Source organism: Lepisma saccharinum, chromosome 1 (assembly GCF_977018435.1).
Source record: "Lepisma saccharinum chromosome 1, izLepSacc3.1, whole genome shotgun sequence".
NCBI classification, from domain to species: domain Eukaryota; kingdom Metazoa; phylum Arthropoda; class Insecta; order Zygentoma; family Lepismatidae; genus Lepisma; species Lepisma saccharinum.
Window position 1 is genome coordinate 11,888,550 of NC_139229.1, and position 15,145 is coordinate 11,903,694.

At 37.1% G+C, this 15,145-nt stretch overlaps 1 protein-coding gene across 2 annotated transcripts in view; it reads right to left on the minus strand.

Annotated features, from left to right (window-relative positions):
* Positions 1–15,145, minus strand: part of ana3 (rotatin homolog anastral spindle 3) — a 74,351-nt gene that overhangs the window by 31,655 nt on the left and 27,551 nt on the right. For both annotated transcript variants that reach the window (XM_083129242.1, XM_083129241.1), the window contains 5 exons: positions 10,602–11,576; positions 6,908–7,117; positions 3,552–3,767; positions 3,063–3,236; positions 1,478–1,613 (listed from right to left, as the gene is read on the minus strand). In XM_083129242.1, the coding sequence (XP_082985368.1) occupies positions 1,478–1,613; positions 3,063–3,236; positions 3,552–3,767; positions 6,908–7,117; positions 10,602–11,576 (1,711 nt within the window). The remainder of the gene's footprint in view (positions 1–1,477; positions 1,614–3,062; positions 3,237–3,551; positions 3,768–6,907; positions 7,118–10,601; positions 11,577–15,145) is intronic.

The following is a 15,145-nucleotide window of genomic DNA, read 5'->3' on the forward strand; positions in this document are numbered from 1 at the left end:
AGGGCTGCAAGCAAAGTGTCACCCGTAGTGCGAAGGGGATCCGTCGATTGGCGTGCCAAGACTCAACGTGATATGGCTCACAGATTTCACCTCGCACCGTCAACTGTGAACAAAACAATTCACAAGCGCCTCAGGTTGAAGTGTGTGCGGAAGGCCCGTGTACACCACCTTCTACATTACCGAACGTAAGACGAACTGCAGGAAACTGTATGAAAAGTACCTGGCAGGTTCCAAATGGAAGAAAGTTGTCACAATGGATGAATCATATGTCCATCTCACTGCTGGTGGTCACATTCGGGCGATCACATACCGTGACATTGACGGTAACGGGTGCAGCAACTTTGTTCGTCAGTGCAGGGAAAGTTTCCCTCGTGACTTTATGGTTGTGACGGGATTCGGATATGAGGGTAAGTTGATGATACGCAAGGTGGACAAAAACGTGAAGGTGAATGCCAGATACTTCCAAGACTCCATTCTGACACCTATCTATAGGAGGGACATCCCACAATTGTATGGAATGGACGCGAACCAGGTGTTGATCCATATGGACAACGCTTCGAGTCATACCGCCAGAACATCACTACGTTTTTATCAGGAAATGGCAGAGGAATTAGGAATTTGTGTCATTCTGTTTGAAGACATTCCTGTGAAAAGCCCAGATGCCAGTCCAATGGATTTTTGTGCATTTGGACTGTTGAAATGATGTATTCAACATCGCCGCCCTCTCACCCTGGATGGTCTATGGAAAGCTTGCAGGGAGGAGTGGGACAGAATTCCCATGCCTGTCCTGTGCCGGAGCTTGCTGCGATGCCGGGCGATAGTCCACAATGCTGGGGGTCCAATAGAACATGATCGGTGGTGGCGGCGTGGTATCTCTTAAGGTGAGTACCCGTCAAAAATGGTCGGATATAAAGTGAACAACCTTACTGTATATCTGTGCATAAAGTGGACTTAAAACTCAAAACACGATTTCAAGGCAATGTGGGAATATACCAACTACAAATATCATTCACCTCTTTCGAGAATGTTTGTGTAAGAAGAAAGAAATACATATTGTGAATTAAGCATAAGAATTAGAGTAGTTTACAGAGTAACCACAAGGAGAAGCACCTTCAGCCAAAAGTCTCCGTGCATCTTCCCTTCCATCAGTTCAACTCAGGCCATAAGGAAGCATGCTCCACTCTGCCCCTCCCCTCTCCATGGGTGTACAATGCACAGGAGTCGTGGGTCTGCGCAGGTTCTTTTGCCTGTGGTTCCACTATAGTATTCACAGTGTTTCTTGTATCCATACAGAATAAATAAATAACTGTACTTTATGTGGTGAAAGTACCAGAACAGCAGAGAAAAATAACACAAAAAATACACATATATTATGATTTGCCAAAAATTTCCATTCATAAAAACTTTTATGACTTCACAGATTTCTCATACAGAAACTGTATATTACACAAAGCAAAAAATAACAAGGAATACTTACCCCTTACAAGTGAAAAATATATTACTTCCTCTTGAGACAGTTCTTGACGTAGTTTGGGATTATGATGGACTAGGTTTTTTAAAATACATGTTGCTGGAATAATAAAATCTGGATAGTATTTCAAGTCATTTTCTATCTGAAAGGACAATATTTCTTCATCAGTATCAAAATATTTACACAAAATAGCAGAAATTAGTTCTAGAAAGAAGCTTAGTAGTTATTAGCAGTGCTCAAGAGTTGTGTCAAGTTTGGGGATATGCAGGGATGCTTGTATGGATCAATATGGAGACAATGCAGTAAATGGGAAGGAGGGGGGGAAGGATGCTTATGCAAATTACCATAGCATTTCCCTGCATCTCTCCACTTTGAGCACTGTTCTTAGGCAAGCAAAAATCAGTAATAAATCAAGATTTGCTTTATTTTACTTCACTTTTGTGCCATTTTTAGCTAATTGCGAAGATGGGGATGAGTGATGACTAGAGCTAGGATTTTAATGTAATATCAAAGTACAAAATATGTACATAAATATGTAACAAAAATTGATAAAATATGTACCTAAATATGTATTATCAAAAGCACATGTACCTAAATATGTAGTATCAAAGAATATATAATATTAATAATAATGGACTATCCAAGCAATTTCAAGAATTCTGCTAGATATTTGTTTTATTTGAACATATTCAACATAATTTTAAGGACATAAGTTGTTCAAATTAAAATTTGTATCAAATTTATAAACTCAAAAAATCACAGCAAAGTGTACATATTTAAGAAACCATTATTGTCAACTATTAATTACTTTTCACATCACAAATTATTATAGAATATATGTAAATATGAGGGAGAGCTCTTCGTAATTTTCGAAACAAATTGTTAAGAAAAAAGCTTCTACAGAAAGAACAATCGAATGAAAACACATAGCTACTTTTATACTACTTGCACAGACATTTATTTTGGAAAAAAGTGTGCTGAGTTATAGCCAATTTTGCTCCAAACACAAGGGTGTATATTGTGTAATTCGCTAGGTACAGGAAAGTAGCTTTCTTGTCCACAGATGCCAAGTTTCTAGGTGCTTCAGATTTTGTCTACATAACTTGCTAGACAGGGGTTCGAGATTACAGAAAACAGGTATAAATGCGTCAAATTTTCGTTGCTAAAGGAAGTTGATTATTGATATCTGCAGCTGCTTGGGTCTGTTTACAGGCCTAGTGTTGAGTTGCTCACACCCCACAAGTTTTTATAGTCAGTAAAGTTCATAAGGACGATCTTAGGTGGATATTTAAGAAGTTACCGTGTTTAAATATGCAATTACTCAGTTTCTCAGTCTCGCGCTCCTATCTATCCCGATGTATACAAATTGACTTACCCTAATAAAACTAGATAAAACCTATATTCGGTGGTTTGCATCTTTCTTTTGCCCACCTGAGATGGTTCCAGTGTGGACCTTTGGAGTTTCCATGATGCTGAATACAGGAGCTGAGGGAAATTAACTTTGTTTCTGCAACTGCGTGTGTCGAGCCAATCACACCCTGCAGTTGTGGGAACGTAACACTGTACAAGAAAATATCAACATCTAACTTACCAGGCACCTTTCCATTATATCAAGAACAGCTTCCAGCCCCCCTTGCTCGTAGAAAACTTTGTGCAGAAGGGTATCTTCCGACATGACACTCATTTGGTTAAGAGCTGATTTTCTCACATGGGGTTCAACATATTTTGAACTGAAAAGTTCAAGCACTTGGCACAAACTTCCAGGCTGTAAATAATAATAATAAAACAATAATCGTAATAAATATAAAATATAATATAACAATAATTGTAATACATATAAAATATAATATAACAACAAATGCACACACTATTAACAAGCATGCACATAAAGCAGCACTGTGAACCTAAAGAAAATTATAACAAATGTGCAGATAATTTTTGACTGACCCTAATATTTAATTAAATTAATTTTGTTTAGAAACAACTATACGGTACAATACTAAAATACTATGAAGTATGACCAAATGCAATATCAAGCTATGATATCAGAAAAAAAAACAGAAGATAGTTGGATTGTTACCTGATACATCGACAAAGGCAAAGGCATTGTTGTGGCATCAACCTGATTTTCAATAATGAAAACCATACTTAAATGAGCACCATTTAAAGAAGATATATGAGGTAATTTTTCCTGGGATTTTTCTTCACCCGATAGCAACATTGTCAAACGTGGTACAGCTTCTTCCCTTATTAGTGGATCAGACGAAAACATGAGTCGCAAATTTCCTTTTAAAACCTGGAAAGTAGGAAACATTATATATATCTGAAGAGAAGCTAGTAAATTCTAACAAGGTGAAGCTAATATTTACTAGGGATAAGCCAATACATTCTGTAGTTGTTCCATCATTTTTCTATTTGTTGTAATATATAAATATATGAAATACACTATATATAAGAAATGTAAATAAAACACATGTAAGCCTTCACATTCTTATCATATTACAATTAATGATCATTTATTGTATGCAATTTCTTTGCAACAACATTTCAAGCAGAAAGTATCAGTTACTCTTACAAGTTTAATACAACTAATAGGTACTTTCCAGCCTTGTGTGAATTTTCTGTCTTTTTTAAATACTGAGTTTGAGAGAATAGGTTAGGACCAAGGATGTATTTAGGGGGGTACCCGCACCCCCACCCCCGGAAGATTTATCAAGTACTAAAATTAAATAATGAAACATATATATTCGTTTAGCCGTTGTTGTATAATTTCCTCTGAACTTATTGGAAGACAAGGATTATATTGGGAACATAGGGTTTTGAGGAACAGAAAGGACGTATTTAGGAGGGGTCCAGGGGTCTGTACCCCCCTAAGACTTACCAAGTACTAAAATTAAGTAATGAAAATATTAGCATTTGTTGCATAATCAATGATTATTAATTTCCTCTGAACTTTCTATAATTAGAAACTTATTTTTCTCCAACTACATGTGATATCACTTTTGTTATTCGATAAATATTCAATTATTCATCTACTTGACATTAATTTCATTGCCAGAACACTTTTATTTTGTAAATTATTCCGATCTTAACTAAAGGTAAGCTACGTAATGAATATATGCTGTTATATCTTTATTTTTATAGCTACAGTCTTTTTACCTAATCGTGTAATAATGATATATTAATTTATGTATTGTAATTAATATTAATTTGATTTAATATTAACCTAACTCTCTAGCCTTCTTAAACCCGAAGGTTCATGGATGTAGCAACACAGGCCTTCCATCTGCCCTATCTTGAGCAAGATCTATATACTCTTTTCCATCCCTATCAATTTCCTTTAGGTCCATCTCAACGTTGTCCCTCCATCTTCGTCTTGGCCTTCCTACAGGTCTCTTACCATCAGGTTTCCCAACAAGAATCCTGTGAACTCCTCTTTCCTCTCCCATTCGTGCCACATGGCCTGCCCACCTAAGTATTCTTGATTTAATTATTCTAATAATATCTGGACATGAATACAAATTATGTAGTTGTAAGTTATGTAACCTTCTCCACTCACCTGTCTCCTCATCCCTTTTAGGCCCAAATATTTTCCTAAGGATCTTATTATATAATATAATTATGTTAATTTAAAAATTATTATTATTATTATTATTATTATGATTCCTGAGACACTTGGTTCGGACCCCCCCCCCCCCAAACATATTTCTAGATACGTGCCTGGTTGGGGCAGTAGCATATCCTGAAAATTAGACCTCGTTTACCGCAACAATTCTTATTTATTGTTAATATTTATTATCTTATCTACTTCCATCTAGTTTAATTAGATAAAACAGAAATAAAACACCATGCAAGTAAAACAAAAATAGGAGCCTGGCAGCTTCTGATCTTCAGGTGATTTCAATATTTTTCATAAAATTTCAATTATCACCTAAAATTGGACATGAATTTCTCTGTACCAAGATAATTTCTCTTCATGTAGCAATATTGCCTCTGCCAAACGTGACACAGAAATACAAAGAACAAGCTCTTTTCTTTGTCAACGATGTTTCTGGCGGTGAACTGATTACTCTGGGCAACGTGTTCTTAAATAGCAATAGGAATAGCCTACTATTCCTCCGGCTCTCTCACCCTCCCCACGTACAACAAGGGAGGAAACCAGGTCAGCAGAAGGGTGTTGGACAACAATCATTGGCATACATAAACCAGTCCTGTAAGTTCTTTAAACACTGCACTTAATTTCTGCTTTCAAAGCTTGTAAAGGATGTCTCAAAATTATTGGACATTTTGAAATGGAAAATAAAAGACGAAGTTCAACTTCGGAGCAAGTGTATTAATGGAGATGAATAGTATAAGGTATGTATTTAATTGTAAACATGTTATTTATTCACAAGATAGCCTTCATATTTTGAAGATGACGTCAGGAAGATGGCTACCGTTTGTGTGTACATATTCCTGAAGTCGTTGGGGAACATTGTGATTGCTCGATGAAACATGTCCACAAGAATCTGGTTGATTCCCTCATGGATTCGTGTTTTCAGTTCTGCAATTGTTGCCGGTCGATGTTCATCTTTAGGAAGAAGAAGAAGAAGAAAAAATCTGCCGAAATTCTCGACGTGCAGCAATGGCACTGTCGTTACAATTCACTTTCACAGCATATGCAAGCTGTGCACCACTCCACTGCTCCATTATAACTGAATGGCAGGACACCTACTTTATATTTTGTACGTTATGTGGTGCCACATTCCTCGCAGTGTTGCCAAGTTACGATTTTAAAAATTCCCATATTTTTGAGACATCCTTTATAATATACAATGTATCCAAAAGGTCATGCAACCAAGATTTTGAATGTATGTAACTTTTGTACAAAACGCGATAGAGACATGAATCTTGCAGTGGAACTTTCAGTGTGGGGGAAAAGTTACTATGGTGTAAAAATATATTTGTATGAAGTAAAAACAAAGATGAATAAGAGACAGCTATGGAGTAGCTTGCCTGAATTTCCAATGTGTATTTATCGAATTAATGAAAGAACAATACATTTTTATGCATTTTGTGCATTATAGTACAATTTAAGGGGTTAATTTAAACATATTTTTTAAAAAATGTGTTTTTTTTTTAAATTACGAGGTGTACTGGCAATATTGGGCATGTCAGAGGGCAATGCCAGGTGTGCCAGACATGAAGATGTTATTCAATCAATGCCCATATGAAATAAAATATTTGAAATTTATCCTACAAAAAAGATAGTCTTATGTACGTTCAAAATTTTGGTTGTGTGACTTTTTGGACATCCTGTATAATAAACAATTTCCATACATTAAAGCTGAATATATAAAAAAAAAGATGAGAAAAGTTGGTTAACCAGTGCTAAACACGGTAACCTAGAGAATACACCACTGGTTGGGAGTAACATAACTATTGCAATGAACTTACTTCAAGAGACATCAACGGTATATCCTTGCTAATGTCAAGCTCGAATAATGTTGATATTGAACGTCCAAGCATGGAATTTTTATTTGCATAGCACTGCAGCAATGGAAAACATGGAACCATTACCTCCAAAAGCTTAAACCAATATCTTTCTGTCATCAAAAGCTGTCCTTTGAGCAGGTAAAGTAGAATTTCTTCTGCATATGTGTGAACCTGTAACGAACAAGAAATAATTATGATGCTATTTCTAACCAAATTTACATAATTTGTTTATTGATTGATTTGATAAAAGTAGTTAAAAAATACTATAAAATGAACTACTTTCGATTTGTGAGTATACGTTTTATAAAACACAACGTTTCAAGACACAACTGGTCCCTTCTTGGCGAGTGGAATCACTTCATGGCCACGTCAATTAGAAAAGACAAGGAGTAAGGTAATGGTAAAAATTATGGATAAAAGGTATTTCATAACAACTGGCCCCTGTACACATAAAACTTCATATTCCCTTCTTTCCCTAGTAAGAACTTCGAATCTAAAAATGAATCATTAGAAACTTCATCGCATTAACACCCCACATCGTGCCACGGATGACCATGTGGTGACTGGTTTGGTTTCTTGCTGAATGCCAGAAGTTGCCAGACTCCTGCCCCCGCCCACTTCCCTACCGCTCTTACGTCATTTTAAACTCGAAATCCTGGATTTTGCGGGTCGCGTTGATTACGTTGTCTTGAAATGTTGTTTTTTATAAAACGTATACTCACAAATCGTAAGTAGTTCATTTTATAGTATTTTTTAAGTACTTTTATTATATCATCGTGAGTAAGTCGCACACGCCTCAAATATGAGTTTGACTGATTTGGTTTATGTTAGTTTGTTTTTTCTGTCAATTTTCGCTAATCTCGAACATGAAGATGAGTGATGATATGATGAAATTGATGAAGGGGCACTCACAAAGTCACCCATGTCCAGGCCAGAATGCGAACCTGGGACCCCTGGCATCATAGCATGCTGTGCTAAACATTGAGGTCAGCTACATAATTTGTTACAAATAGTCTTAAGTTGATACTACTTTGAGCTTAATACGTCTAAACATGTTCTTGAGAACACTGTATATATATTTCTTTTATTTAAAGCAAAAAGTGTTACATATTAGGGAGAATTCACACTGAAGAAACACGCAACATGCAACATGAGTGTTTCACATCGAAGAGACAAGATGCACGCGGCAAGCTACACTGGTTTCTTTGCTCAGTTTGCATGATGGTACCGATATAATTGCATTAATCAGTTTATTAGTCACCCGAAAATAACGTAACAAGAGACATTGTTACATGTAAACTGCGTTGTAAAATTTGTGCAAGTTATTGAAACTTGGGAGAGGCATGTTGTGCACGAGAAAACTGAGAAATAATATGCACTGAAATCAAACTGTATACGCTAGACTTTTCTGGCTGAATAAAGCGAATACCTAAACACTAAAGAAATAGTTCTCAACCTTCTTGAAACCATGTCACGGTATTCTTTTTAAGTCAATGCCCTTACCCGAAGAATTTTCCTCGTAAATCTTTACAGTATTGAAGATTTTATGCATGAATTAACATGTACCTATGAAATTAAATATTGGAAATAAATTCTAGCATAATCATAAGAGTATTAATAGTTTGATTACGTGTGTATATTTGTTGACAAATATAAAAATATGGAAGACAAAGTGGTAACGTCGTCTCCTTGTAATTAAGTGATCCCGGGTTCGATAACCGGGGAGGCACCGGGCAGATCCAGTTCTGATTAGTCTATTTGTGCATAAAATGGACTTAAAAAACGAAAACTCACAACTCAAATATGATATTGGGATTATGATAGTTGTCAACCAGTTTCAGCAGAACATTTCACAGCTCAGTATAGTTGATACGAGGGTACGGTATCGGGTCGCGGCCCCGTGGTTGAAAAACAATGCACTAGAGTACTTTACCATGTTAACTAATATAGTTTGGACTAAAGTGCCTCCATAAGCTGACTTTTTCAAATAAAAGCAGTCAGGTAAATGGCCAAAACACGGCCTCTTTTCACGATGTTGAAGGCAAATTACAGCCGATAGATAACTGCATCAAAAAACTTGATAAAGCGAAATGAACGTTATGTTTAAATCTTAAAACATTGTACATATCGATACTTTTATTATATCAACAAATTAGAGGATCAAACATAATGCTGGTTGGGCTCTCTTCTAGAGTCTAATTACAGCTCGTTGGAATGAAGCATTCGCTGCGCATGCGCGAACAAGAAACTGAAGCAACACAATGCCCGGTATTGAGAAAACGGCCCAGTCCGAGAGGCATGTAAGCGACATGCGACACGTGCATCTTGCTGTGTCTCTTCGGTTCGAAAGGTTGCATTGATTATTGAGTGTTGGCTTCCAAGCGACACGTGTTTCATGTTGCATGTTGCGTGTTTCTTCGGTGTGAATTCTCCCTTAACACTACACTATTTATTTATCCCATTTTCAAAACAGAAAAAATATCTGTTCATGATGGTGGAGCAGTCATGAAGGAACAGATATGTTCAGAATTCAAACTGGGATTCTTTGGTCTCGAGATTGTGGGTTGGCTGTTCAATGCTCTTGGTCCAGCTATATGGCAAAAGTAATGATGGACAGGCTTCCTCTCAAGGTGTGGGATGTAGTTACCAAGTACTATGCACATTGATCATGACATCAAGGGCATGGTGACTCTTTATTCTCGTGTTTATTGAATATTAATTGTACGTTCTAGTTTTCAAAAGGAGGAGAAGTACTTTTCTGTGTTCCCTGAATCCATAAAAACACATATTTTGCAGCTTGCACTTTATTTTGTCACAATTTTTAAACATTTTAGATATTTATAGGCGCTAATATCTGAAATAAGCATTAACAGTTGAAATATGCAATTATAGGCACTGTAGAATTTGCATATAACGATTTTACTAAGTGGTCAATTAAAGAACCCTACGCAGAGTCCACTGGAGCCCATTCGAAACATTGTATATAGGCTATAGAGATCATGTGGAAGTGATTGCTGAAAAGAAAGAAAGAAAAAAAAAAAGGGTTCAAATTTTCACAACCAGATGGAAATCTGGTGCACAGTGAACAACATCCCAAAAATTGCTTCGTGCAACCATTGATCACACTGTCTTACATTTCCAATGGGTCACTCGCACTGAAAATGTGCAAATTGAACACCGCTGTACTGACGTAAACTATAAATAAAGTTTTGAATGTCCGATTCCTGGTTGGTGTTATTTCAGCACCACATTTCCACCTGGTGGTGAAAATTTGAAGTTTTTTTGTCAGCATTTAGCATCTCCATAGCCTCTAAACCAAGTTGCACCACAATCTGTTACTTTGAACGGCCTCCAGAGGGCTCCTACTAGGGGAAACTTAATTCTAAACACCATATTTCTACCTGGTGGTAAAATTTGAACTATTTCTTTTCATCACTATTCGCCTCCCCATGGTCTTCATAGCCTCTACACCAAGTTTCACTGCAATCTGATGCTGAACAGGCTCTAGAAGGTAAGTTCCTAGAGGAACTTTAATTATGAAACCTAGTTCTGTACTACAGGGATACAAATCTGATCAAATGAATAAGATAAAAATTTAAGGCAATTTCCATATTGTAATTAACACAAAAGAGAAAAGTACATAAAATTTATTTACCTGTGGATGTGTGCTACACAATCCGTAGCAAATAATCTCTGTTAAAACTGTCCGATTGAACAGAAACTTCAGTCGTTCGGCTCCAACTCTAGTTGTGTATTTTGCCTGCTCCACCCCAAGAAGTGCCTTCACATATCCGTGACAGGTTTCATACATTTTCTCTTGTATGTCAACGTTGTGGTGTGCCAACAATCGTAAGATAACTTCTGTTACAATCTTCTCATCCTGCTCCTCCAAGGACCATTTGCACATTTTATTTACACATATGTTCACACAGTACGTCACTACGTTTAGCATGCCATGCAGAGGTAAACTTGGTATTGTTTGTTGCAGAACAGTGAAGACTTGAACGTCATCATAACTCGACCAGTTCCTTAAGAACAGAACTGACGATTTGATAGCCTTGAACACAGTCAAAATGTCACCATAATATTTCATGGCTTCTTCATGGAAAATTTCAACATATGATAAAATATCAGCATGAATATCTGGATAGAAATAAAATACACCGCAATCAAACACACTTGCAGCTAGCGCAGTTTTTAAGTTTCTCGGGATGACCATTTCGGCCTGATCATGCGGTATTAACTTTATCAGTTTCCTGATCAAAAACAATACCTGTAAATAAGCTAGTCTGTGATAAGGTACATACTGATTACTATCGGAACTTCCATCGGTGAAAAGAGCTCTGTGGAAATCTAAAGTTTCTCCAAAAATCCTGCAAATGTCTTTTAGGAGATCACTTGTTTCTAAGCTCAAGGAATCTGTGCTCGTCCATAAACTTGAACTTACGCAGGAGCACAGGAGCTTGATAGTGTCTGCTGTAAGGGGGATCATCTCGTTCATCTTGCACTGATCGCTGGATGTTAAATGAGGCACAACGTGTACTAGAATGTTTAGACAGTATTGTGGCAATGTCATCTGCTTCAGTTGCAATAGTACAGTATCTTCTTCAAAACCTCCAACTTCTATGTGCTGTGGAAAAATTCATAGATCAAATCTTTAGTCATACAACAAAGCTTTGTTTATGTACGAGGGTAAATAAAAAACTAAAGGCAATTTTGTGTTTTTGCAGGAATAAACGAAGACTGGGTGTGTATGACATCACCATGTGTATACTTGGAGTGACGTGGAAGTAGGAATATCCATCACTGCCCCATTCAGTCGAGTGTCGTGGAGCAAAAAGGTCACACGTATGGACGCACTACTCCATGAATGCACCATCGAGGAACAGTGTGCCATAGTGCGTTTTCTGTGGTCGGAGGGAGTTAAACCGGCAGACATCCACCGTCGGTTGTTAGCTCAGTATGGAGCAAGCACCATGACTCAACGAAAGGTGTATGACTGGGTGGATTACCACATCTTCAGCCTTTTGAGGAAGGCACTGCACGGTTGCCGGTTCAGGTCAGATGACGAGGTCCAGTAGGCAGTGCAGACGTGGCTTCGCGAGCAACCAAAAATCTCAGTTGGGATACAGAAGCTGATTGCATGATACCAAAAGTGCATTGTCATGCAGGGGGCATATGTGGAAAAGTTATATGTGCAGTTCTTCTTCTTGTGTGGAAATAAAGATGTTATGCGAAAATTGCCTTTACTTTTTGATTTACCCTCGTAAAAATGATTTATTCATGCAACAAAGGTTTACTGATACAACAAAGCTTTCACAACAGGCATACACAAAGAAAGGAAAACCCTAATATCAATGAATGAATGAATGAATGATTTGATTTATTTTTACTTTTGCCACTTTTGACTAATCGCTAAGGTGAGGATGAATCATGATAAAAAGCCAGCTTTTTTGGGGGGGAAAAAACAGGAAATTTTGGCTTTTTACCAATTACAGCTAACCTATTTCACTTGAAGTTACTGTAATGAGTTTACAGGTTTGTAGTGACATGTTTTACAACTAGCTACAAAAATTTACATGATGTAGCAGCCAAGAGACAGATATTGGCCAATCCCAGTGGACACATATTGCATAGTGGTTCAGATGCAATTTTAACCCTAGCTTACCGATGAAAGGGGGGGGGGGGGGCTTGCAGTCCCACCACCTCTATTTTTTAGATTTTTCAACTGTTTGAAAATGAATTACATTGTTCTCTAGGATGTTCCCAATAATTCTGTATTACTTTTGTTCATAAAAACATAAATGTAATGTAATTAGGAGACAAAAGCGTATCAGCCTCCATCTTTAAATGAGTTTCATTCGAGATCCTCATGCCGGTGGCAGTGTACAATTAGTTGATGGTAATTATTGTAATTATTATAATATAATATAATAAATAACTGCACATATATAATCAGCAAAGGAAGCAGATTCAATAATATAATGGTTTTTTGAATTTTAGTGATAAAAAGAGTGTGGGCCTGAGAGCCATTACCCGGTATGTAAGTTTCTTGTATGGCATGGGTAAGCTATGAGTAAAACTAAACATGTAGTCCTGATGAGCACATCTGACCATGAAATGGACTTAAACCACGGGTGCCCATCCAGTCCAAGGCCAATGGTGCATCGCCCCCCAAAAATCAGATCATGCATTCCCCCAAATCATATCATTTGCATTCTCAATCCATATCATAATCCCTACTTACGACAGTGTGTCTACCGAAAGTAACTTTTTCCTTAGCTTCCTGTTACAAATGATGCACCTGCTTTAAATTTAAAAGCAGTATACCAACACTATGCATTATATTTTAAGAAGTGATGTTATTAATGACTATCGAGAATGTCGCTTGTCTCTTATAATGGAGCTAGAGTATTAAACTTCACATTCACTTCAGTAAATCGCCAAACACGCATTCTTGTAGAACATTATTGCAATTGAAGTGAGCAAGAAATTTTCCTTAACACCTTTCCTTTGCAGGCTTTCAACAATATTAATTTAATGGGGTGTCAATATTTTCTTAGGAAAGAAAGAGATATGTAGTCTTTTCCAGCTTCTCTTTTGGCACGTTCGGGGTCGAAAACGTGTGCATACAATATCGCTAAATACAGTCTCCAAAATTTAATGTTCAAACTCTCTCTCTTCACTACAGAAATCCCTTGACAATCTAAGATTTAACACTTTATCAAGAGCTTCATATCTCCCACTTTAAATTTAGTACTCAATCCTACCACTGAAATTTCCATGCCAATATTAGACTTACTGTTTATATTGAAGAGTGGATATGGCCTCCTTTAAAAAAACAATTCTCAGCCTTCACACCAGAATTTCCGCAACAGTCTAAGACAATAATAATACACAAGAATTGGATACCCCCTCAATGTAATGCTCAATGCACCTCTAACTAAAATACCTACCATAATCAAAGACCTAGAATTGGATACTGTCCCCCCAACATTTAATTCAGAATCCCCCCAGAACCTACATGTCAATTAAAGTGTATGTAAGAGTTGTTTGTAAGAAATATCCTTCTCCCTCCCTCTTCCTTTGAAAATGCCCTTAAACACTTTCATTTCTTCATCTAATGGATTAAATATGGTGCATTTAAGGTTCAAATTTTTACATATATTTTGGAAAAATATATAAATGTCGAATTTTACATTATTTGAAGGGAAAAAATCCCTCCCAAGAATCTTGATGGCTCAGCCTGCACCATAATCCCCCCCTGTGGGCACCCCTGCTTAAAACAACCGTTTACATGTTTGTCTCTCCATTTAAATGTTGATGTCATAAAATATGAAACAAATGTTAATATCAAAATATTTGATGTTTCGGGACAATTATAAATCTTTAATGTTCACAACACATATGCAGAAGTATACTTGTTACATGAATGTAACTGAGCTTTGCAACGGAAGCGACACGTAGCTCTTGGAATCCAAACCTTAGAAGTAAATGTAACCTTTCGAACCGAAGCAACATAAGCTACAAGTGTCACTTGTCACTTGGCTTCTACTGTTTTCTCAGGGAACTTTCAGACCAAAGCAACAAGTGACATGTGTAAGCAGACCCTCAGTAATCCATTCAACCTTTTGACCCGAAGTGCGACAGAGCTAAACATGTCACGTGCATGTTGCTCGGACTATACTGTTTTCTCAATATCATGCCGCTTCGGTCTGTTGTTCTTGCATGCACGGTGAATGTTTTGCTTTACACTGAATGAGACTATGTTGCTTATCATCTGTAACTTTAGTCTGAAAGCTCCTTCAATAGCGCACATAATGTCACCTAGGTCTTGTTTGTGCATGTGTGGTGGATGCTTGCTTAGATTGAAGGAACCCTTGTCACTACATTGTGACACCCCCCACTGTCATGTGTTGCTTTGGTCTGAATGTTGTCTATACTTAACAAGATTATTAGCTACTTCATGAGACATTAAGATTTAATTTAGCCTGTAAATCACAGAGAACAAATTGCAAGTATTGTTGGAAAAAGGCTGGCTTTTTGATAGAAGGTTCCTTTCATAATCAGGAATGGGCCTCTGGAGTGGAATAAAGTAATCCTGTTGCCTTGTAATAAGAAGGAGACTGAGGTTCAATCCTCAGTGGAGGCAGAGTGCTTCGGATCTCATTTCAAACTGTAGGTCCAGTCCAGATTTCT